Genomic DNA, 26047 nt, shown 5'->3' on the forward strand with positions numbered 1-26047 from the left:
TACCTCCTTTAGCTATTTGTTGATGGGGTAGAAATCACCAGATGAAGTTTAAAATTTAGTCTGCTTTTGTTGTGGCCACTTCACATGCCAACAAGCATAGGATTTCTCTCTCATGCCTACAAGGCAGCAATCCTTGCATTGTCCTATTCTAGCAGCTCAGGATAACAAATGTTTTGGTGCTGCAGTGGTCCAACTTAACTTCCTACAGCCAATTTCCTTACTATTTTGGTATAATTATAGAATCATACAGCACAGAAGGAGGCCGTTCGACCATCATTACTGTGCCGGCTCTCTGAAAGATATCCAATTAGTCCCATTCCCAAGCTGTTTCCTCATAGCCCTGCAAATATTTCCTTTTCAAGTATATGTCCAATTCCCTTTTGAAAGTTACTCCTGAATCTGCTTCCACCACCCTTTTAGGCAGTGAATTCCAGATCATAACGTGGCCCAATTTTTTTTTAATCCTTATCTCCCCTCTGGTTCTTTTGCCAATTATCTTAAAAATTCTAATTGCATAGAAAAATTTATGGAGTTGATTCCATCAATGAGTACCCTGGAGGGGGAGTCAACCTCAACAGGCATGTCTTTTTGCCCAAACCCTTTATGTGAGGACCTGGATTAAGTAACTGGTGAAGAGTAAGCCTGGTACATGGCATTGGATTTGGATGTTTAGAGCATGAAGATGGCTATCGGGGAGCACCTGCCTTGTGTAGGTAATTTTTAGTGTGCTGAAGACCGATACCTCTTTAGCTGATGAAGCAACTGAAACTGAATTACAGCTGCTTGAAGGCATTACCTCAATGCTGATTATGTATTTGGGGCTTCATGTGATTTGACTCATCACTCATTGAGTGGTGAAGGGGGGGCTGTTGGAGAGGAATTTTTGACACTGGCCTCTTGAATTGGCTATGGATCTGTTTCTTTTATTGCCCTCCCAGGAGGTTTGGTGGGGGAGGGGGGGGAGAGGATTGGTTCATGGGAGTGAATTTGCTGAAGCATAGGAGTAAACACGCCTGATGGCCTTTTCTCATCCTGGACACATAAATAGAATGTGCCTAAATATCTATGGCTTCATGCCTACCATGATGTGGTTGCAGAGAGGCAAGCAACGGCTACTGAAGCTGTACACCTCCAATTGTTGGCACCACTATTCAGTAGGACATGGTATGTGTTCATGCTGTGGTTAAAAGGATGGTAGCAATGTACACTCATTTTTTGGTGTTAGCTACTCACCCTGTTGCTCATACACAGGATCGAAGCTCAGGATTGTCAATTGTCTAATGGCCAACTAGTGACTATCCGTCGTGGGTTGTGGTGGGCTCCAAGATGACACACCTGGCAGTGGAGGTTCAGAACCGTGGTAGACTTGGAAACCCGATACCTGAGTCAGACAGGTTCACAGTACTCCAGGGCACTAATAAAGATTGACTAGCCTGCTTGGCTCACCATTGAAACTTGGACGCATAAACCTATCACACTTGTGGTAGGCAATCAAACATTCAGTGCACTGAGCAAGAAGTGAAAATAGTTGGTAGAAGTATGATAATTTGGAAGTGGCACTGAGCATCAGGGGAGGAGCCCCAGGTATCAGTACACAAGCGGGAGTGGAGCTGAGAGAAGCAGCGCTGAGCATCATGGGAGAAGCCCTAGGTATCAATACAAAAGCGAGAGCGGAGTCGAGAGAAGCGGTGCTGAGCACCAGGGGAGAAGCCCTTTCCCCATTCACTAAGAACAGAGAGAGTGACGTCATAGTGATATCACAGTGAACAGAGAGGAGGAGCTCAGAGATCCGGAATAAAAGAGTAGGTTAATCATGGTAAGTAAACAGTAAGTAAATTAATAATAATCGAGTCTCTAAAGGGAATTTAGAAAAAAAGGTTTCTAAATATAATGGCTGGGCAGCCGAGACTCGTTGCCTGCAATTCCTGCATCATGTGGGAACTTCAAAACGCTTCATGTGTCCTGGAGGCCACATAGAAACATAGAAAATAGGAGCAGGAGTAGGCCATTAGGCCCTTCGAGCCTGCTCTACCATTCAATATGATCATGGCTGATCCTCTATCTCACTACCATATTCCCGCTCTCTCCCCTTGATGCCTTTTGTGATGAGAAATCTATCTACCTCCTGCTTGAATACATCTAATGACTTGGCCTCCTGTGGTAGAGAATTCCACAGGTTCACCACCCTCTGAGTGTACTCAAATCCTCTTGCAATGAAGGCCAACATACCTTCATTGTATCAAGGTTTAGATTACCTATGCAAAAGGACAAGGAGCAATCTAGAGTAAAAATACTTAATTGGAGGAGGGCCAATTTCAGTGGATTGAGAACGGATCTGGTCCAGATAAATTGGAATCAAAGATTGGCAGCCAAAACTGTAATCGAACAATGGGCGGCCTTTAAAGAGGAGATGGTTCGGGTACATTCCCACGAGGGAGAAAGGTAGGGCAACCAGAGCTCCCTGGATAACGAAAGAGATAAAGGATGAGATGAAGCAGAAAAAAGGGGGCATATGACAGATGTCAGATTGATGATACAAGTGGGAACCAGGCTGAATATAGAAAGTACAGAAGAGAAGTGAAAATGGAAATGAGGGGCAAAGAGAATAGACCGGTGGCTAACGTAAAAAGGGAATCCAAAAGTCTTCTATAGGCATATAAATAGTAAATGGGTAGTAAGGGGATGGTGGGACCAACTAGGGACCAAAAAGGAGACCTACGCATGGAGGCAGAGGATATGGCCGAGATGCTAAATGAGAACTTTGCACCTTTCTTTACCAAGGAGGAAGAAGCTGCCAAAGTTACAGTGAAAAAGGAGGAAGTTGAGATACTTGATGGGCTAAAAATTGATGGTGGTACTAGAAAGGCTGGCTGTACTTAAAGTAGATAAGTCACCTAGTCCAGATGGGATGCATCCTAGGTTGCTGAAGGAAGTAAGGTTGGAAATTGCAGAGGTACTGGCCATAATCTTGTAATCCTCCTTAGATAGGGGGGTGGTGCCAGAGGACTGGAGAATTGCAAATGTTACACACTTGTTCAAAAAAGTTTAACTTCGGTGGTGGGAAGCTTTTAGAAAAGATAATTCGGGTCAAAATTAATAGTCACTTGGACAACTGTGGATTAATAAAGGAAAGCCAGCATTGGTTTGTTAAAAGCAAATTGTGTTTAACTAACTTGATTGAGTTTTTTGATGAGGTAACAGAGGGGGTTAATGTGTATATGAACTTTCAAAAGACGTTTGATAAAGTGCTGCATAATAGGCTTGTCAACAAAATTGAAGCCTAAGGAATAAAAGGGGCAGTAGTAGCATGGGTACGAAATTGGCTAAGTGACAGGAAACAGAGAGTAGTGGTGACCAGTTGTTTATTGGACTGGAGGAAGGTATGCAGTGGTGATTCCCAGGGGTCGGTACTAGGACCTCCTTTCTTGGATAAATATTGATGACTTGGACTTGGGTGTACAGGGCACAGTTTCAAAATTTGCAGATGACACAAAACTTGGAAGTGTAGTAAACAGTGAGGAGACTAGTAATAGACTTCAAGAGGACATAAACAGGCTGGTGGAATGGGCAGACACATGGCAGATGAAATGTAACGCAGAGAAGTGCGAAGTGGTACATTTTGGCAGGAAGAATGAGGAGAGGCAATCTAAACTAAATGGTACAATTCTAAAGGGGGTGAAGGAACAGAGAGACCTGGGGGTATATGTGCACAAATCTTTGAAGATGGCAGGACAGGATGCGAAAGCAGTTTTTTAAAAAAAGCATACGGTATCCTGGGCTTTCTAAATAGAGGCATAGAGTACACAAGCTTGTGTAATGTTGAACCTTTATAAAACATTGGTTCGGCCACAAATGGAGTATTGTTTCCAATTCTGGGCTCCACACTTTAGGAAGGATATGAAGGCCTTGGAGAGGGTGCAGAAAAGATTTACTGGAACGGTTCCAGGGATGAGGAACTTCAGTTACATGGATAGACTGGAGAAGCTGGGTGGTTCTCCTTAGAGTAGAGAAGGTTATGGGGAAATTTGATAGAAGTGTTCAAAATTTTGAAGGGTTCAGATAAAGTAAATGAAGGGAACTGTTCCCATTGGCGGAAGGGTCGAGAACCAGAGGACACAGACTTAAGGTGATTGGCAAAAGAACCAAAGGCGACATGAGGAAAGAAAATTTTACACAGCAAGTAGTTATAATCTGGAATGCGCTGCTTGAAAGGGTGGTGGAAGCAGATTCAATTGTGGCTTTCAAAATGGAAATGGATAAATACATGAAGGGAAAAAAATTGCAAGGCTACGGGGAAAGAGCGAGGGAATAGGACTAACTGGATTGCTCTTACAAGAGCTGGCATGGGCTTGATGGGCAGAGCAGCCTCCTTCTGTACTGTAACCATTTTATGATTCTAATTGTTAAATGTTTCTTGTGCTTGTCATGGTCAGTAACTTTAGTGTTCGAAAGAGCCTGTAGTTTTGTATTCCTGAGCTGCGGAGAAAACCCAGGCCATGAAACTTAAAACAGTCAAATACTAGTGGATGCAGACGGCAGAGTCAGTCTGTAGTTATCTGTTTGTTAGAGATTTGGCCAGGCTGTCTGACTTTTGAGATCATGACTGGAGCAATGTCGCATGAGTTGTTAGCATCTGTGAGCAGGCATGAGCTACTGCAGCCACACCGTAACTTTCCAAATTACCTGCAAGGGATACCAGAGGTGAATATCGCACTGTTCACCTTTGTGGTACGTTGTTCCAGACAAGATTTGAGAGAATGACTTAGCTTGCAGAATTAACTCAGAATGTTGCTGTGTAGGAAATACTATTAAAGCAAAAATGTTTTTTCAACCTATTTTATAATTCCATATTTTTTTCTCCAGCTGGTTTCATGGGAAAATATCAAAGCAAGAGGCATATAATCTTCTAATGACAGGTATTGGTCTATTACACATGGTGTAGGTTAATGTGGAAATACCGTTCTGCACTTCTAAAATGTATTTTGACAATTAATTTGTGCCTTTGTCTGTTCTGTCAAAAGACTGCATTTTGTAAATGTTTGATCATGCCTTTTCCCAACAAACACATATTGTTTTTGCATAAAAGTATGACCAATTTACAATTAACAAACAATAATATAATTTGTAAAGGTAAATGTTCTAAATATAGGCACAACAAATTTTAAGGATGTGGGCATTATTATATATTAAATTTCTTAGGTAGGTTTGTGCTCCATTGAAAACTGTTATGTAAACATTTCCTATGAAAATTCCAGTTTTAAAATGTTCACACTTAACTATTGACTTAATAATTGTGGTCTTGTAATGCCAGTAGATGGAGTTCCAAATAGTATCATGGCTCCCTGTAACCCCATCTGTTGCTGCATTATCTTTCCCCACAAATTATTCTATGCTTTCCGTAACTAAAATGCCTCATAACAAAAATAACTTTTAAACAAAAAAAAATTACATATTACATAATAGGATGATTAAATGTATTTATTGAATTGTCTTTTGTGTCCTTTAATGCTTTCATGAAAAGTTTTTACTTGAAGCCTTGAATCACTCCCAAAAGCCTAGGATGGACTTGCTATTTTTACTCTGAACTGAATTTGTTAACTGAATACAGATTGCACACACTCAGATAATACACTGGTACCAATATCCTATGTTTTGTTTCAGTGCCATTCAGTCAGATGAACTTCTGAATACTTTGAAAAGCTAGAGGACAAATATTAAAAGCATTATTCAGACCACGTTTATATTTAGTGCTTTATAAAATAGCCAGGATGTGTGTATGCATGTGTGTGAGATTATAAACCTGTTGTAGCTTCTGTTTGGTATTCTATAAACTTCAGAAAGCATATTAAGCTGAGAGCTTCCTGAGACGGTGACAAAAAATGAGATAGAGGGACAATATCTTTCCTCCTCCTAATTTGAGTTTTTTTTTTAAATCACACAAGTAAGTTGTAGTTTGAAAGCAAACCAAGTTTCTTTAACGGAAACGGAAACAGAAAGAGGAAGTGGAGGAAGGAAGCGGGTTGAGTGAGCCATTGGCCTCTCTTGACCTAACCTTGGGAGAGTGAGATGGGAGTGGATGGACGGTTAAAGTTGAGGTGAGTGACAGCAGAGTAAGAGAAGGAGAGGAAGATGCGAGGGATGAGCAGGCATCTCGGGAACAAGTAGAGCTAGCAATGGAAGTAAAGGGGTGGTAGGAAGGCGACCTGGTAGTTGGAAAACAGGATGGAAGAAGTAATAGAAGATGGAAGTACGGTGATGCAGGAAGCATGATTGATGGAAGAGGTTGCTGAGAGCTGCACGCCACATTTTTCCTGCAGTGTAAAATTGTGTTTCATATACATCAGTTTCATCCAGTTCAATTACTTCCAACAAACATTTAATTGCTAACTTGCTTGCATTAAAGGTATTAAATAGAATAATTAATTTGCATTTTCCCCCCTTTCTTCAGTGGGCCAAACATGTGGCTTTCTTGTAAGACCATCGGATAACACACCGGGTGACTACTCACTTTATTTTCGGACAAATGAAAATATTCAACGATTTAAAATATCTCCAACATCGAACAATCAGTTTATGATGGGTGGACGATACTACAACAGGTAACCAATCTCACTTATGCAGTTTTGCAAACTAAGTTCAGATAGAACTGAAAATTATGGTTGATATGGCAACAGTCAGTCTCAAAAGAGAATAGTGCAAGTGCAAAAGCAGTTCAGTTAATTTGCCATGCTGCAACTCCATGAGCAGCTAAAGACTCTGATTCTCGAGCGACAGTCCTTGCTACAGATGGTGCAGGTCTAAATCACGGCCAGACGATGAAACCTGCACAATATTAATTCTTGAAGCCTGGTATGCTTTCCTCTTTGCTCTTTTTCTCTGTAGATACCATTGTGTAAAAATTATTAATTGGCTAATTAATAATAGTTTTATGAAATACAAATAATATATTTTGCACTTAGTCCCCAGTAAAGTCTGTTCCATCCTACACTGCATGACCAGCTCTACCTCGTTTCCACATTCCTCTTCAAATGGCTTCTTCATCTGTGCCATCCCGGGACATAACAACCCGCAGCCCTCAACTGCTCTATTCCCATAAACGTTAACTACAACCTCCCACCCAAAAGCAAAAAAAACCAACAAATAGATAAAACAAACAAAAGAGCACAAAGACAATAACGGTAGAGAGCACAACACACAAACAACGAGAGAACAGGCAGGCAGAGAACAATATGAATACCACCACAAATGTAAGGGACAAAGGTTATCCCCTGACTTACCAGTGAGTCATGGGAGTTCCATATATATTTTTAAAAATCACCATCACTTTGGAATAAAGTCTTATTTAACTTTTTCTTTTAATAAAAGGAGAATATAATCACTTGGCATCACAGTTCCAAGATGTACTTCCTAAAGAAGAGAACTTGCAAGTGATACCAGGAAGATCCTTTTAGCTAGTGGTTTGTATTAGAGTTTATTCTAAATGGCTACTTGAAGAGTTGATTGAACAGTATGTTTCCCAAGCAAATGAACCTTCATATCCCGGTACATTTTTCACGAAGTGATCGATGCAGAAATTCAAATTCTTGACACTCTGATATGAGTAGTAGACTATCGAAATGTTAGCGTTAACTTCATTGGCTTAAAATATCCATGTTAGTAGGATTATGTCACAATTGCTTGGAGTTCACTTGTTCCCACAAGCTTAAAAAGATTGGAAGCCCAGATTGACCATCATGCTTGAATACTGCATTCTTTTTTCCATTTATACATTTCCCTGGTACAATTAAAAATTTCTATTCCGACAGGGAAATGTTCTGCCATGTCATTCTTTTTGAAGTTTCATGGTTTGTTCAATCACATAATGATTACCCACCATGTGTTACAGCTGTGATCAAAGACAGACCTTTCCAGTTCTATTTCCCATTTAGGCAGTAGATGTATTCCATTGCCTCTTACACCAGAGAAATTTTCGTCACCATTTATTGGTTAATAGTTTGGATACTTCTCTCTCTCTCTCTCTCTCTCTCTCTCTCTCTCTCTCCATCTTATTCTAGACACCAATCAGGCAATCGACTCAGGGCTGGAAAGGAATTCTTCCAGAATGTCTAAAATCAGTTTATCCGAATGCAGTGAGACTAAAGGATTTGGCTCTCTAAAGCACTCCCTCACTCCTAAGTTAGAGCCTGAGTAGGGAGGGATTGCAAGTTTGCCCCTTAACACTACTTTGTGCAACCAGAAAAGGCTTTAGATCCAATGTAACTTTCTCTAGCATAAAATCACAAATCAGCTCATCCTTCAGGTTCAGCTGCTGAGTTGTCATCAATTGATGTGTGCGCTGACCAAGATGTCTTAAAATCTTACTATGCCTGGGTAATTGTTGTGGAGATGCCGGTGATGGACTGGGGTTGACAATTGTAAACAATTTTACAACACCAAGTTATAGTCCAGCAATTTTATTTTAAATTCACAAGCTTGAGGACGGCCTCAACCGGGATCTTGGGTTCATGTCACGCTACACGTTACCCCACCAGCGAACAAATGTTATCTGTTTTTAATATAACAGGTCAGTTGCTGTCTTTTCTATATTTCTACCTCTCTATCTCTGTTTTTTTTGTTTGTTTTTTTTGGTGATTTGTATATTCTGAGAACTTGCAGGTAACACCTGTCTGTCTGCACACTGATTGCCTTGGCAACGGGCAGTTGAAAAAACTGTCTGTAATCACCAAGCATTGTTCTGTGAATTATAAATGCGATTTCATTTCGAGGATTTCATTTCCACATTGTTCACCTGAGGAAGGAGGTAGCCTCCGAAAGCTTGTGAATTTAAAATAAAATTGCTGGACTATAACTTGGTGTTGTAAAATTGTTTACAATTGGGTAATTGTTGTGTTTCCACTGTCAAATTCGGTACAACTTGAAGCAGCCACCTTGATTTCTAAAACTTGATCTAGATCAAGTATGACCCTGGGGCTTCAGCTGAAAGCGGCTCCATCTCTACCACCAACATCAACAATCATCCAAAATGTGCAAGAGCAAAGTGTTCATTCAGCCTTTGAGGGCCTGCTATGGGCAGGCTTGATGGACCAGCGGGTCTTTACCTGCCTGTCAATTTCATATGATTTGAAGCTTTATCTACCTTTGTCTGAATGTAGTGGCAACCTTTGTAAAATGTTGGCGGACCAAATGTCTGCACACACAGATTTGCATTTGGGCCAGATGCCCAATGGTATGGTATTGCCACTAAGACAACTTCAGCATCAGCCAATGCAAGGGAAGCTGCTGCTTGGCTAGGTTACCTGAGGTGGCAAGCTGATTTTTTTTCCCCTCGTTTTCTGAAAGGGGGAAATGAGGAAGGAATTCCTATCCCAAGGAGGTCCGTTGATCTTAGTAGGAATTCCTAGATATACTGCTCACAACAACAACTTGCATTTATATAGAGCCTTTAATGTCATAAAATGTCCCAAGGTGCTTTACAGGAGCGTTATCAAACAAAATTTGACACCGAGCCACATAAGGAGATATTAGGACAGGAGACCAAAAGCTTGATTAAAGAGGCAGGTTTTAAGGACCGTCTTAAAGGAGGAGAGAGAGGTGGAGAGGTTTAGGGAGGGAATTCCAGAGCTTAGGGCCTAGGCAGCTGAAGGCACGGCCACCAGTGGAGGAGTGATTAAAATTGGGGATGCGCAAGAAGCCAGAATTGGAGGAACGCAGCGATCATACATCCTTTGAGTTTAGTGTCTGGATTTGCCTCACTGCTGGGAATCCAGTTCTAGTGCAGGGAGATGTGGTATTAGATCTGGTGGATATATTCACCAGTCACAGCTTTACGTTCTGTCACCCCTTGCATGCACTACAATGAAGATCGGGAGACTGGTTATAATGTATTGCAAAGTTTGGCTGTACTGTATCTCCCAGATTTAGGAAGGGATCCTGTTTATAGTGACTTGCCAATTATCTTCCAAGTGTAAACAAAATGTGGAAAGTTCCCTGTGCAGGATAAAGCCCCAAATCCTCTAGGGAAATTGGAAGTATATTAGTGCAACCCCGCCCCCCCCCCCCCCCCCCCCCAAGAGAAGGCCAACAGAAGTCTGGAAACGCTATCTGCCCGTGACTCTCTTGAAAATTGGGCAGGTCCTATTGGCCCTGTCCCATTCTGGCACACTGGCGTACTCCCGGGCGTATTCACCACAAGTAGATTCTGAACCTTGTACAAGAAAGGTCTCACAGGGATAGGCCAACTCCTTGATGAGGAACAAATTATCCCCTTTCAAAAGCTAATAGAAAAATTCCAGCACTGCAAGCATAACTGGTACCTGTACCTACAAATTAAATGCTTCCTCCAGGATCCTGCCACTGCAGCAACTTCAATAGGGGCCAACCTTTGGGGAACTGTAGCTTTATTCCTACTATATCCCCGCTAACACATCACATTTTTCCTCCAGTTCAAAAGACCACTCAAAACCTGAGGGAGGCTTGGGAATGAGATTTAGGCTATGAGATAGAGAGGGAGTGGAAACAAGTATGGAAGAAAACTATTGGCATCACCAATGAAAGGGTCAGCTTAAGTCAATACATCGAGTGTACCACACGCCACAGATTCCACTCCTCCCTAGAGGCTGCTGTGGTCAGAAAGGCACACAGCTGTACATACTTTTGTTGTATCCTCTGCTTTCCATAATTCTGGATAGCAGTCCAAGAAACCACAGAGAATATGACTTGACTCTCCATTCCCGTAGACCCAGGCCTACCCACAGGAGTAAGATGTCCTAGGCAACTTTTAAACTAATGCTACCACCAAGAAAATGCATTCCCTCTGCCCTCCCCCCATGGAAAAGTGCAACCCTCCCTACAACAAACCTGTGAGTGAAACATTTGTGGAACAGAAAATGTGCTAACCAGTTTTGGAAATCTAGAATCATTGTACTCTGGAGCCTTTTCCTGAAACTACCCTCCTCGGTCATCCCCACCACAGACCCAGGCCACGATGGCAAGAATAGGTTAAATGGGAATGCAGTCACAAACTCTTACAGATTCTCTTCCCTTTGAGCTGTGAAGGCTTCACACAGGGCTAAAACCCAACTTTTTGAGACCCTCTGTGCAAGCAGAAGCCTGGAAATCTCCCTGATTCAGTTGAACCTGAAGACACCAAATTATTCTGACTTCCCAATCTACTTTTAACTGTACCAACAGTTTCAATTTTTTTTGTAGTACCCTGAAAGTATTGTGTAACAAAACACATATGTAAGGATTTTTGTTAATTAAAATAAATGCCAATTCTTAACAATTTACAGTTGTCAACCAACTTCACTAAATTCAGAGTCCAGTTTAGACACAACTGTTTTTTGGTGGTTGACTGGGCTATAGTGGCTGCTGGTGGCGAGTTATGGATGCATGGGCAGGAACAGGGGCAAGGATCTGGGAGATGAATAATTATAAAACATCCTCCTCCCAAAAACATATCCATAAAAAAATTGGTAGTCTGCCTGGACTTGCAAATGTATTAACCAAAGCGCTACTGCAAGAGTTTTGCCAAAGACCTTTTTGGCTGCTTGCTAGCTCTTGCGAGCAGCCCAAGTGGGATCTTCCCTATTTTAGGGGAGAGGTTGCAGCCTCCAATCAGTGTAGGCGAGATTGGAACTGAATACAGTAAGAGCATCAAGCTTTCGTTCTTCATTGTGGTGTACAGCATGTGCTCTGACTTTTGATTGCAGCCTTTCTGAATCCCAGCATGCAGCTTAAAAGTAACAAACTCACAAATCATGCTCACATATGCTATTTTGACCATTTTTCCTGTTGCTATCTCTGATAATCTTATGTAGATTGATCAGGTTTTCCCACGGATTCGTGAAACCAGATTTTGTCTACTTACTAATTGTGATATTTAACAGTTGAAGAAACTTGGTATCGGCACAGTCTGAGTAGCAGCATTCTTACCTCTGAGACAGAAGGTCGTGGTCCAAGCCCCGTTCCAGGACTTAACCTGGAACGGGGCTTGGACCACGACCTTCTGTAAAAGGTGATGCATTTCGGTAGGAAAAATGAGGAGAGGCAATATAGAATTGTGCCCTCCAGTTTATAAGTGGTAGAGGAAGAGAGATCTGGGGGTATATGTGCACAAATCGTTGAAGGTGGCAGGGCAGGTTGAGATAGCAGTTAAAAGGTCCCATGTCACTATGCGAAGAAGAGCAGGGGAGTGCTCCTAGTGTTCCGGCCAACTTTCATCCTTTAACCGACACCACCAAAAACTGATAAAGTGGTGATTCATTTCATAGCTGTTAAAAGGGATTTTGCCGTACTGGCTGCTGCGTTTTGCTACAAAACAACAGTGACCACATTTCAAAAGTAATTAATTGGCTATAAAGCGCATTGAGATATCCCAAGGGTATGGAAGGCATTATATAAATGCAAGATCTTTTGTTCCTTTCTTTTTCGTACCACAGGTAGTTAGTTTTGTGTTCTCGAGTAGTTTAGAAGAATGAGAGGGGATCTCATTGAAACATATAAGATTCTGAGAGTGCTTGACATGGTGGATGCTGGGAGGATGTTTATCCTGGCTGGAGAATCTAGAACTAAGGGGCATAATCTCAGGATAAGGGGTTGGTCATTTAGGACTGAGATGAGGAGGAATTTCTTCACTTAGAGGATAGTGAATAGAATCATAGAAAGATTACAGCACGGAAGGAGGCCGTTCGGCCCATCGAGTCTGCGCCAGCGCTATGCACAAGCAATCCAGTTAGTCCCACTCCCTCACCCTATCCCCATAGCCCTGCACATTTTTTCGTTTCAAGTACTTATCCAGTTCCCTTTTGAAGGCCATGATTGAATCTGCCTCGACCACTCCCTCAGGCAGTGCATTCCAGATGCCAATCACTCACTGCGTTAAAAAAAGTTTTCCCTCATGTCACCGTTGGTTCTTTTGCCAATCACCTTAAATCTATGCCCTCTGTCTGGACCCTTCATGATTTTGAATACCTCTATCAAATTTCCTCTCAACCTTCTCTGTTCCAAGGAGAACAATCCCAGCTTCTCCAGTCTATCCTCATAATTTAAGTCCCTCATCCCTGGAATCATTCTAGTAAATCTCCTCTGCACCTTCTCTAAGGCCTTCACATTCTTCCTAAAGTGCAGTGCCCAGAACTGGACACAATACCTCTGAGACAGAAGGTCGTGGTCCAAGCCCCGTTCCAGGACTTAACTGGACACAATACTCCAGTTGTGGTTGAACCAGTGTTTTATAAAGGTTCATCATGACTTCCTTGCTTTTGTACTCTCTGCCTCTATTTATAAAGCCCAGGAGCTCGTATGCTTTTTTAACTGCTATCTCAACCTGCCCTGCCACCTTCAACGATTTGTGCACATATACCCCCAGATCTCTCTTCCTCTACCACTTATAAACTGGAGGGCACAATTCTATATTGCCTCTCCTCATTTTTCCTACCGAAATGCATCACCTCACATTTTTTCACGTTAAACGTCATCTGCCACGTGTCCGCCCATGCCACCAGCGTGTCTATATCCTCTTGAAGTCTATCACTATCCTCCTTACTGTTCACTACCCTTCCAAGTTTTGTGTCATCTGCAAATTTTGGAATTGTGCCCTGTACACCCAAGTCCAAGTCATTAATATATAGCAAGTAAAGCAATGGTCCCAGCACCGACCCCTAGGGAACACCATTGTACACCTCCCTTCAGTCCGAAAAACAATCGTTCACCACTACGCTCTGTTTCTTGTCATTTAGCCAATTCTATATCTGTGTTGCTATTGCCCCCTTATTCCATGAGCCGCAATCTTAATAGCAAGCCTACCATGTGGCACTTTATCAAACGCTTTTTGAAAATCCATACACACCACATCAGCTGCATTGCCCTCATCTACCCTCTCTGTTACCTCATCAAAAAATTCTATCAAGTTGGTTATACACTATTTGCCTATGCTGGCTTCCCCTAATTAATCCACACTCATGCAAGTGACTGTTAATTCTGTCCCGGATTATCGTTTCCAGAAGTTTCCCCACCACTGAGGTTAAACTGACTGGCCTATAGTTGCTGGGTTTATCTTTATACCCTTTTTTGAACAAGGGTGTAACATTTGCTATACTCCAGTCCTCTGGCACCACCCTGTATCTAAGGATGTCTGGAAGATTATGGCCAGTACCTCTGCAATTTTCCCCCTTACTTCCCCGAGCATCCTAGTGTGCATCCCATCCGGACCAGGTGACTTATCTATTTTAAGTACAGCTAGCCTTTCAACTAACTCTTCTTTCTTGATTTGTAGCCCACCCAGTACCTTAACTATATCTTCCTTTACCGAGACTCTGGCAGTATCTTCTTTCTTGGTAAAGACCGATGCACAGTCCTCATTTAGTACATCAGCCATGCCCACTGCCTCCATGAGTAGATCTCCTCTTTGGTCCCTAATCGGCCCCACCCCTCCTCTTACTACCCGTTTACTGTTTACATGCCTGTAGAAGACTTTTAGATTCCCTTTTATGTTGTCTGCTAGTCTATTCTCATACTCTCTCTTTGCCCCTCTTATTTCCTTTTTCACTTCCCCTCTGAACTTTCCATATTCTCTCTGGTTGGCACTTGTGTCATCAATCTGATACCTGTCATATGTCACTTTTTTTTTCTGCTTCATCTTATTCTCTATCTCCTTTGTCATCCAGGGACCTCTGGCTTTTGTTGCCCTACCTTTCTCCCTCGTTGGAATGTACTTTGCCTGAACCTGAATCATCTCCTCTTTAAAGGTCGCCCACTGTTCAATTACAGTTTTGCCTGCCAATCTTTGATTCCAATTTACCCGGGCCAGATCTGTTCTCATCCCACTGAAAATGGCCCTCCTTCAATTGAGTGTGTTTACTTTAGAGTGGTCAGATTCCTTTTCCATAGCTATACTAAACCTTATGATACTATAATCATTGCTCCCTAAATGCTCCCCCACTGACACTTACTCCACTTAGCCTGTCTCATTCCCTACAACCAAGTCCAGTAATGCCTCCTTCCTCGTTGGGCCTGAAACATACTGGTCGAGAAAGTTATCCTGAACACATTTCAAAAGTTCCTCCCCTTCTTTGCCCTTATATTGTAATCCCAGTCTATATTAGGATAGTTGAAATCTCCTGTCATCACTACTCTATGGCTTTTGCACCTCTCTGCAATTTCCCTGCAAATTTGCTCCTCATTATCCTTCCCACTAGTTGGTGGTCTATAGAATACACCCAGTATTGTAATGGCACCTCTATTGTTCCTTAACTCTAACCAAATAGATTCTGTCCTTGACCCTTCCAGGACATCCTCTCTCTCCAGCACTGCAATATTCTCCTTAATGAATACTGTCACCCCCACTCCTTCCCTTCCTTCCCTGAACACCTTGTATCCATCAATATTTAGTACCCAATCCTGCCCTTTTTTGAGCCAGGTCTCCATTATCACCATGACATCGTATTCCCATGTGGCTATTTGCACCTGCAGCTCACCAACCTTGTTTACCACGCTTCATGTGTTCACACACATGCACTTCAAACCTGTCTTAGACTTTCTTGTACTCTCTCTTGGTCTGACCCCAGCTAATACCTTACTATTTCTTACTGTAGGTCTATCCTTCTCTCCCGATCCTTTGTGCCCCTTGTTTCCCCATTCCTGATGCCCATTTCCACCCCCGCACTAGCAAACTTTCCCACGATGACATTGGTTCCAGCTCCATTGAGGTGCAACCTGTCCGGCCTGTACAGGTTCGCCCTCCCCAGAACTGGTCCCAATGCCCCAGGAATCTGAAGCCCCCCCACTCCGTCCCCTGCACCATCTCTCCAGCCACGCATTCATCTGCTCTATCCTCCTATTTCTATACTTGCTAGCACGTGGCACTGGGAGTAATCCGGAGATTACTACCTTTTTACGGTCCTGCTTTTAATCTCTTTCCTAACTCCTTAAACTCTTCCTACCTATATTGTTGGTACCGATATGGACCACGACATCTGGCTGTTCACCTTCCCCCTCCAGAATGATCTGCGGCCGCTCAGTGTCATCCTTGACCCTGGTACCAGGGAGGCAACATACCATCCTGGAATCACATATGCGGCCGCAGAAACGTCTGTCTGCTCCCCTAACTATGGAATCCCCTATCACTATTGCTCTCCTGACCTTTCTCCCCGCCCCCCCCCATACAGCTGAGCTACCCATTGTGCCATGGTGCTGTTGGAATTCTCTACCCCAGAGGGCCGTGGATGCTCAGTTGTTGAGTATATTCAAGACTGAGGTCGATAGATTTTTGGAATCTGAGAATCAAGGGATATGGGGATCAGGCTGGAAAGTGGAGTTGAGGTCGAAGATCAGCCATGACCTTATTGAATGGCAGAACAGGCTTGAGGGGCCATATTGCCTATTCCTGCTCCTGTTTCTTGTGTTTCTAATTGTTTATTAGTATACAGCAATAGAAATAATGTACTCATAAGAAAATGCAGAGAAAATAGCATTATACGGCATTGGAAGATTAGACCATGTAAATTCTGTCACAGATATCACAAATGTTTTACAGTAATTATGTCTTTGTGGTTTCCCTGTTGACAGCCTGGGCCCTTCAGTGATGGGGAAGATGCTTTCATTCAAAAAATGAACATGAGCCTAGGAGGCATGTAATCCGTAATCTGTATTTCTGATGCCACTTTTTCTGATGTCTTAGGTATAAATATCAGGAACCATTAACTTTAATGTTGAGTTATTTTCCAACAATTATTTGTTTAATGTTTCCATTCAGAGTATAAAATGCAGGAACAAAAAAAATTGCAGATGAAAAGAAATGTTTTTTTGTGGGGGGGGGAATTGTATAAACTTGCCACTTGGTGTTTTATTAAAGCTTTTGTTCCCACAATCTGAAGCATTCGCCATTGTTCAGAAGCCATTGTATTTAGCATCATTTTATATTTCTACTAGGAAATAATGCTTCACATTGATTACTGGAATCCTAACATACAGCATTTTGAAGCTAAAGTGTGTTGTCTCTTGTAATATTCTGTAGGAAAAGTAGTTATGAATACCAATATAACATCACATACCTAAATTGTGATTAGAAAAACTTTTTCAAAAAAAACTAACCAGCGTACACATTTGAGGTGGCATAATCCTATCTATTTTGATCCTGGAAAACATACTCGTTATTTAAATGAACAGTTGCAGCAGCTGTCTTTTAGATAATGTAACTATGGATGGATTTTGGTAGCTTTGAAATTAATCCATGTTCCAACTGACCCTAATATAGTTAGCAAATTAGGTGTGGATTAGATACAAGAATATAAGAAATAGGAGCAGGAGTAGGCTATATGGCTCCTCGAGCCTGCTCTGCCATTCAGTAAAATTATGGCTGATCTTCTACCTCAATTTACTTTCCCACCCTATCCTATATCCCTTGCTTCCCTTTGAGATCCATAGACTTTTGGACTCTGTTTTGAATATACTTAATGACTGAGCATCCACAGCCCTCTGGGGTAGAGAATTCAAAAGATTCACAACCCTTTGAATGAAGAAATTTTTCCTCATCTCAGTCTGGAATGACGAACCCCTTATCTTGAGACAATGGCCAGGCTAAAAGCCTGTGTTTTTCTCTGAGGCAGCCATTTAAATAATGAAGCAAAAATCTTTGAGATTCAAGCTACCTTGTTAATATGTTTGTTTGTTCCTGCTATACAACAGATTATAGCATATAAAAACAGAAAATGCTGGAAACGCTTAGCAAGTGGTGCAGCATCTGTGGAGAAAGAAACAGAGTTAACGTTTCAGGTCGAAGACCTTTTGTCACAACTGGAAGATGTTAGAGTTAAAGTTTTTAAGCAAGTACAGAGCCAGGGAAAAGGGGTGAGGAAGGGGAGGGGAGGAAAGAACAAAAGGGAAGGCCTGTGATAGGGTGGAGGACAAGAATGATTGAAGGGATGATGGCACAAGGTAAGGAGGCTGATAATGGGATGGCGGTTAAGAAACAAAAGATGGATCTGGAGTAGCTGTGAATGGCACAACTGACAACACAGTACAGGTTTCTACATTGATTTGAAAAATCGGGAGCAGTGGTTTGGTTCTGAAGTATTGAAATCAATGAGTCCGGAGCATATGTTTGTCTGGTACCCTTGAGATGTAGACATTACAACCAAGACTCGAGAGTAATTTCATATGGTAATATCTTGCACACACAATGCCAGCTTGAGGCCGTTGCGAGACATAGTGGGCTCAATTTTGAAATGATGGCAGGTTGGCAACGGGGTAGGGGGGTGGTGAAGGTGCGCGTGGCAAACCCGAATAAAAAGAACTTACCTTTTCCGACGTGATCGTGATGTAATTGATGGTTATTAAAGTTGTTTCCGAGTTTCGCGCCTGATTGACAGGCTGGCTGCTGATGAGCTGCAACGCCGAGGGGGGAAGAGAGAGAGACATGTCATCCGGCCCCGGAACAGAGTGGAGGGCGCGGAACATCGGGGATGGGGGGGGGGAGGAGAGGGGGACATTCGGGGTGGGGGGACATCGGTGAGGGAGCTATTGGAGCAGGTTGGAAAGGTAGGTTTATTTTGCTTTTGAACTTTGTGCAATGGTTTTTTATTTAATTTATTTTGTTTATTTTTGCCTGATCCGGCCCTTCACGCCTGGTTTTACCAGGCATGAATTGGAAGCCGTGGGAAAGCCGCCCAGGTAAGTTTAAAATCGTTTTAACTATTTACGACGTCAGAAATGAAGTACCTTAAGTACCTCAATGAGGTACATTTGGTTCTTTAATTATCATCCCGCCGGCTTTAATTGCCGGCAGGACTTCCGGATTCGTGAAGTGCGCGCACACACAGGTGCGTCTGTGGGAAACCCAAAAGTCGGCGGGTTGGAGCCGGCTTCCTTACCCGCTTGGGATTTTCAACATTTTTGCAGCCGCCCTGCCCCCAACGCACCCGCAATTTGATTTTAAAATTGAGCCCAGTATCTTGCTTCAGAATCCTAAAGGGAAAACAATATGATCTGAAATGCAGTTTAAATGTAAGGAATTATCTGTGATCTGTTTGCATTGTTCCCTATAATATTTAGTTGAACTTCCATGTGTTGTATTCAGTCTATTGGTCAGGTGAGCTCTGTAAATATAGACAATTTAATGTCTATTAAGTTTAAAAATTGCAACCAAAAATAGTATTTGGTATTCTCACAAATGATTTTGACTATCAATTAAAAATATTTACATGTTTTATTACAGTATAGAGGAAATCATTGAGCACTATAGGAAGGAGCAGATTGTTGAAGGTTATTACCTCAAAGATCCTGTCCCCTTGCAGGTGGGTTAAGAACTGTACAGAATCAATGAAACTTTCTTATAAAATGGACCACATGATTTTGTAAATACTATTTTTTAATCTATAAATTTTACCTCTGGCGTTGCCACTAGACCTGTTTAAATGTGCATAGGCTAAACTTGAAGATGGAGTGATGTATGTTGATTCTGTTTTGTGAGTGGTTTTTGTTACATCTAAATAGAGTTTTTTAATCCTGTTTACATAATCGTATTCTTTTACTATTTTGCTGATTATATAAAACATGTATACTAGTAGATTTCAAACCACAATTTCAGAGCCTGGTACACAAACATGATGCAATTAGACAGAACCCAGATACACTTAATACAGATTCTTTAAAGGAAGAGCATATCCTCAATGTGATGGGCACTCTTCAAGATAGAACTTTTATTTTGCTAGACCTTTGAGGGAAGGCTAGATTTTTGCAATCCATACACCCCTCACGATACTTTCAATGCACACTCAATGCAAAAATTAGTTTCCATAGATGAGTTTGTGCTCCCTATTGATCATGTGTATCTAAGATGCAGTTACATCAAAACTACAGCACAGAAACAGGCCATTCGGCCCAACTGGTCTATGCCGGCGTTTATGCTCCACACGAGCCTCCTCCCTCCCTACTTCCTATTCCTTTCTCTTCTATTCTATTCCTTTCTCCCTCATGTGCTTATCTAGCTTCCCCTTAAATACATCTCTGCTATTTGCCTCAACTACTCCTTGTGGGAGCACGTTCCACATTCTTAACACTCTTTGGGTAAAGAAGTTTCTCCTGAATTTCCTATTGGATTTATTAGCGACTACATTATATTTATGAACTCTAGTTTTGGACTCCCCCACAAATGGAAACATTTTCTCTGTCTGCCCTATCAAACCCTGCCATTATCTTACAGACCTCTATCAGGTCACCCCTCAGCCTTTTCTTTTCTAGAGAAGTGAAGTGTGCCGAGGCAAACGATAAACTACTTTTCATGTCAGTATGTAAACTGGAAAAATATGGATTACCTCTAACTCCTAATCTCTCTGAAATTGTTTGGGGAAAATAACACTGTCAAGACTGTGTTTCAGGCTAAAAACTGAATTCATATTTATTAAGTAACATCAAACAGAAGCAAGAATAATTCAGCAGATTGAAAACAGTAAAATAATACTTGTTTTCCCACCAGCACTTTGTAAACAATGAAAGTTCTGGAGAGACAGCAATTCTCAAATTGTGACCCGTAAGAAAAGTTGTTATTTGGGATTGACAACCTATAAATTCCTTTCATTGCTTCCAGTCTGTATAGCAGTACAGTGAGAAAGAAACTGAAGAATTTAGACTAAGACCCAGTTATGTCTCTTTCCCCCCCTCCTGTTTGGCAGTTCTAATTGTGAATTTTACCTTTTGATCTTTGCATCAGCTTGACTTCAATCGAAATTAAGTTTAAAAGGCAACCAGCAGGTTTCTGTTAGTGTTGTGTTAGAGTTGTGGACTATCAGTGAATGTATCAAGACCAATTTTAATCTAATATTGGTAACTTCTGTAGAATATATAGAGTGGAATTGGTGGTCATTTAATAGCTGTGTAACATGGACCAGTGTACTTCAATATTAAGATCTTAGGACTGGCATTTTGTGTTCATCTTTTGGAATTCCAAGTTTGTAATTTGTAAAATATGTGGCAATGGAATGATGCAACTAATGAAGGATTTTAATTTTATTTTTTAGCATCAAGAGCAAGTACTCAATGATTCTGTTGACGGTCGAGAAATATACAATACAATCCGGCGCAAGCCAAAGGATGCACTTTATAAGAACATAGTGAAGGATGGCTATCTCTGGAAAAAGAGTAAGAAAACATAATTTAAAGAAATTGTTGAGTTTGACTTCCCCTCACATAAACACTGTTACAAAAATCTTGACCTCTTGTGCGGATACTGCTGAAAGAAATTGTTTTCTGTCATTGATTTCATAAATATGAAACTGCAGTCAGTATCTATGTTTTACCTTGGGAAAACTGTTGCTGACTGATGTACCTACAGAACACATACGAAAATGACAGGAAAAGTGCATCGATCCATCAAGCCTGCCCCATCTAGACATGGTGAAGCATTGATTTGCTCCCTAATCACACAATCTCCTGGGAGAGACTAAAAAAAGGTGGGGTGAGGGAATTGAGGTCAATTTAGGAAAAACACAGGGAAATTTATGTTTGACTCCCTAAAACAATCTAGCTAAGACTTCAGGAAACCATGGTAACCCATAAATCTTTCTAATCCAAGCTAACATATAATATACACCTTGTAACTGGAATATGCTCCTCTCTCTAAACTTGTCCAGCTCCCTTTTTAAGGAATCCACACTAGGCACATGCTTTGGTAATTGGTTTGAGGGAAACGACACCAAAAATACTTCCTAACATCTCTCTCAACTCTTTGCCTATCAATCACAAATAACCTATCCAACTTGACAGAATCCAATCCCTTGTTTTTAAAAACTTCATTCAAATTCCTCTACGCACATGTCCAAGGAAGATAGCCCCAATTCCTGGAGCCACCAGGATAACAAGAATCCTAGGCTTTGCAGCCTTTACCATGTTTGGGGACATCCTACGTCACTAAATTCATTCTATAACCTACACAAAACACATGATGTGTTCCATTTAAAAAGAACATAAATTTAGAATATAATAAAACAAAAACTGACTGCCATTTTTGGTAATTCTAGACAAGCTGCAACTCCAAATTGCAGGCCATATACTTGCTTAAAATAAGTAGAATTGAACATTTTTTCAGTAAATACATAGTGCATTCTGAGAATTGATAACATGGGATGTTGCAGCACATAAACAAGTCATGCAGCCCATCAAGTGTGCGCTGAGCAACTTAGTCTTCTTGCTCCCCATGGCCTTTAATATGTAATTTTTTTAAGCATCTTATTCCCTTTTTAAAAATTTTATGTAATCTACTTCAACAATGGCTTGTGCTAGATAATACCACATTCTAACCACGCTATGTGTAAAGATTTTTTTTCCTTTTAATTCTTTGTGGCCTAAAACTTGTGCTGTTTTGTTACAGTCTCGGTATTCCCTGTAAATAATCTATTATTATTTATTGTTAAACCTTTGTAATATTGAAGACCTCCATCAGGTCACTTTTTAATCATCTTCACTCTAGTGGGAAAAACCCTGACTTCTCAAGTGTCTCTTCATAACTAATCCCTAATCCTTGGTAACATCCGAGTGAATCTGTGCTGCACCTTTTCCATTGCTTTTGTATCCTACCCAAAACTATACAGTACTTCGGCTGCAGCCCAAGGTCTTGTACAAGTTTAGCATTTCCTCCTTGCTTTTGTATTCTCCGTTTCTAGATATAAAACTGAGGATTCAGTTAGCCTTTTTATGACCTTATCTACTTTTGCTGTTATCTCTTAATGATCCGTATACCTGAACATCAAAATTCGTCTATTTATTTTAAAACCTTACTATTTTAAAGTGCATTTACTTTCTTTATTCTTAGTTCCAGTATGTATTACAGTCTACTGATAATTCAAAATCATTTTTGCACTAAAAATGTTTGAATTTTCCAATAATTTGAATTAAGTAACTTTGAATAAAGTCAAGTAGAAAGCTCGTTTTTCTGATACCTATTCTGCCCATCCAGCCAATTCATCTATGTCCTCCTGCAGCCTTTCAAAATCCTTGCACAGCGATTGTACTCCCCGCCCCCCCACCACCAAAATTGATTTTGTTTGCAAATTTCAATATTGTTCAAGTCCAAATCATTTATGTATTTGTTTCTTTTTATTGGACTTTTAGTGAGGGAATTTGAGTAAATTTTCCCCTCCTCTGCAGCTAAGTGGGTGATGGTGTGGTATGCTCCCAAGCTGTCCCCCATAGCTAGCTGCTAGAAGGTGTTAGAGTGAGCTACGTTCACCCGAGTGTTCCCTGACGTTTCCCTTCATGTGCTGGAAGACACCCTAGCTTCTTGGCACATCTCTGCTCAATGCAACTCACAATTGGAAACTGCATCTATTCCAGCTCTATGGCACTAAATGATAGCACCACCACGCTTGTCCTCGGCTGTATTTTTCTGTACTTTGATGCTTTTAAATAAAACTGAAATTGATTTCACCATCACCAGAATAGTGATGAGGCACAATTGTGATATCAGAATAAATGTTGAACTGTGTTTAGCAATTTTCTTTTATATTTTCCCTCAGTGACACACAAACCCTGAATTTGTCATTTGTTTCAGGCAAAGGTAAACGATGGAAAAACTTGTACTTCATTTTGGAGGGGAATGACTCCCAGCTAATCTATTTTGAAAGTGAAAAGAGAGCCACAAAACCAAAAGGATTAATAGACCTCAGCGTTTGTTCTGTATATGGAGTTCATGACAGTCTGTTTGGCAGGTGAAGATATTTATACACTTGAACTTAAGTGCTAGTCTTTTTGTAATAAGTATTTTAAGACTTTTTAAAGTTCTTGTATGCAAGGCATTTGTAATCTTCCCTTTTTCCCCTCCCCAACCTAATTATCCAAGGTAAGCATTTTATGGTACTTACTTGTAATTGTAATCTGTGTTCAGTATAATTTTTTACACTTTTAAACAAAATAAAACATGTCTTTCCTTCAACAGATTCTGTTAAAAATGGGTATTGTGGCATCTATCCACATGACCAGTCTGCACATTAACAAAACTCGAGAATCTATTTCCACTCATCACCTTGCAGTTTATTACCAAAGCAGGCATATTGATAACTGTCTGTAAACATTCAGTATTTGATAGCTTAGTCACTGCAATAATAAGTGACAATCTGGGAAAACTGACTTTTATTCATCAGACATGGTTGCTTTCATTATTGCGTGATCTGGAAACTAGCCACACTTTGTGGCCTTCAGTAAGTTAAGGACTTAATTAGATTTTAAATTCTAAGTAGAGGCAATAGGTATCTGCAGATTTCTGTTCTGTTCAGTTCCATTGAATTCACAAATCTCTGATTTTCATTTCCACAGAATTTCTCCATTAGTCAAGCTCAGGATTCACTTGCTCAACTACTGAAATTCCATTAGTGACATCTGCCCTCTCCACAATTATCACTGGTATTCTTTTCCATTCAAAATAGCTATCCATGTAATCCTCATAACCAGCGAATTGCACATATTGAATCGTTCTATAACCTTCTAGTCGTGTTTGATTATCACACTATCCTTTCACTTCTGGGAACCTGACTTTGAATCCAGCCCAAAACAGTGGGATTGAAGCCTCTCTCCTTCAGTGGGCTCTAAGGATCCTGTGTGAATTTTGTTTCGACAGTCTTCAAGTTTCTAATGATTGTGGGCTTACAACATAAAATAGCTCACAATTTAATGCAGGTAGATATTAAATTGGCAAACTCATTCAGATCATTAAGTTGGTTAGTATGGAAATTGAAAACGCTTATGTAGCAGTGCGCTTCTGAGGCGGGTTTGAAAGATACTGTTAGAACAAAGTGGAGAGCTTTAGTGTGCAAAATGTACATGACTTGGAAAGGTTGGTGCTGATGGAGGGGAAAAGTATTCTTGGGGAGTGCTGAGGAGGTCCCAGGACTGTGGCAGATTGAGGAACTTTACTAAAAGGGATGATGGTGGATAGGCAATGGCTAATACTTAAAGAACATGTGCAGGAATTACAACAATTATTCATTCCTGTCTGGCACAAAAATAAAACAGGCACGGGTGGCTCAACCGTGGCTTACAAAAGAAATTAGGGATAGTATTCGATCCAAAGAGGAGACATATAAAATTGCTAGAAAATGCGGCAAGCCTGAGGATTGGGAGCAGTTCAGAATTCAGCAAAGGAGGACAAAGAGATTGATTGGGCTTAATTTTAGCACCCGCTATCGGGTGCGTTCCTGGCGGGGGGGCTCCGAAAATCGGGGAATCCTGGAGCGGGTTCGGAGCCCGGCTCCACCCCGCCCACTTCCGGGTTCCCCACAGACGCGCCGACGTGCACGCGCAGCCCCCGCATGTGGGACTCGCGCAGGCAATTAAAGCCAGTGGGGTGCCACTTAAAAGTATTTACTTTGCTATTTCAGGTCATTAACTGACCTGATTAGGGGAATATGTGAGGAGGGGTGGGATTTTATAGACAACTGGGACTGTTTCCCATACTGGGGGAAACACTCCCCGTACAAATGGACGTGTTGCAGCTGTGTCAGCCTGTGGCCGCTGCTAAGGTCCATTTGACAGGTGTGGAGAGGGAGACCCTCACTCATTGCAGGAGGCCACTCTGTCACTTGGGACAAAGTATGGCCTCCACCACCCTCCTCCTGACAAGAAAATTCACCAACTTGCACACTTACCCCGGGGTCCAGAGACATGTGCCTACCTTGCGGACCCCCTCAGATGTACATCTTCCAGATGGGGGCCGCCGTAGCTGCAGTCATGACCTCCTCGGAGGGCGAACAACATCGCCGGCCATGCCGTCCACCTCTGACACGTGGAGCTCCACAAGAATGCTGTGACACATCCACCTGCACAGCAGGAGGGAGGGCAACCGCAGAGAGAGATGCGTCCCAGAGGACACTACCCTCGCCACAGGGTCCATAGACCGAGGCTCAGTTTCCTGAACCGCTCTGAGCAGCAGTGCACACGGAGGCTCAGAGTCACTCGACATGTAGTCGTGGACATCTGCAGCCTCCTTCATGCCGAGCTGCTCCTGGTTGGCCCGAGCACCATCTTCTTACCTGTCGCTGTCAAAGTCACCACTGCCCTCAAC

General features: G+C 41.6%; 1 protein-coding gene across 2 annotated transcripts in view; it reads left to right on the plus strand.

The window, feature by feature from the left end:
- LOC137320874 (ras GTPase-activating protein 1-like) overlaps window positions 1-26047 on the plus strand; it is a 175399-nt gene that overhangs the window by 70332 nt on the left and 79020 nt on the right. For both annotated transcript variants that reach the window (XM_067982807.1, XM_067982806.1), the window contains exons 7-11: window positions 4864-4916; window positions 6449-6599; window positions 19214-19292; window positions 21015-21135; window positions 23543-23699. In XM_067982807.1, coding sequence (XP_067838908.1) covers window positions 4864-4916; window positions 6449-6599; window positions 19214-19292; window positions 21015-21135; window positions 23543-23699 — 561 coding nt within the window. The remainder of the gene's footprint in view (window positions 1-4863; window positions 4917-6448; window positions 6600-19213; window positions 19293-21014; window positions 21136-23542; window positions 23700-26047) is intronic.

Source organism: Heptranchias perlo, chromosome 4 (genome assembly GCF_035084215.1).
Source record: "Heptranchias perlo isolate sHepPer1 chromosome 4, sHepPer1.hap1, whole genome shotgun sequence".
Lineage (NCBI taxonomy): Eukaryota > Metazoa > Chordata > Chondrichthyes > Hexanchiformes > Hexanchidae > Heptranchias > Heptranchias perlo.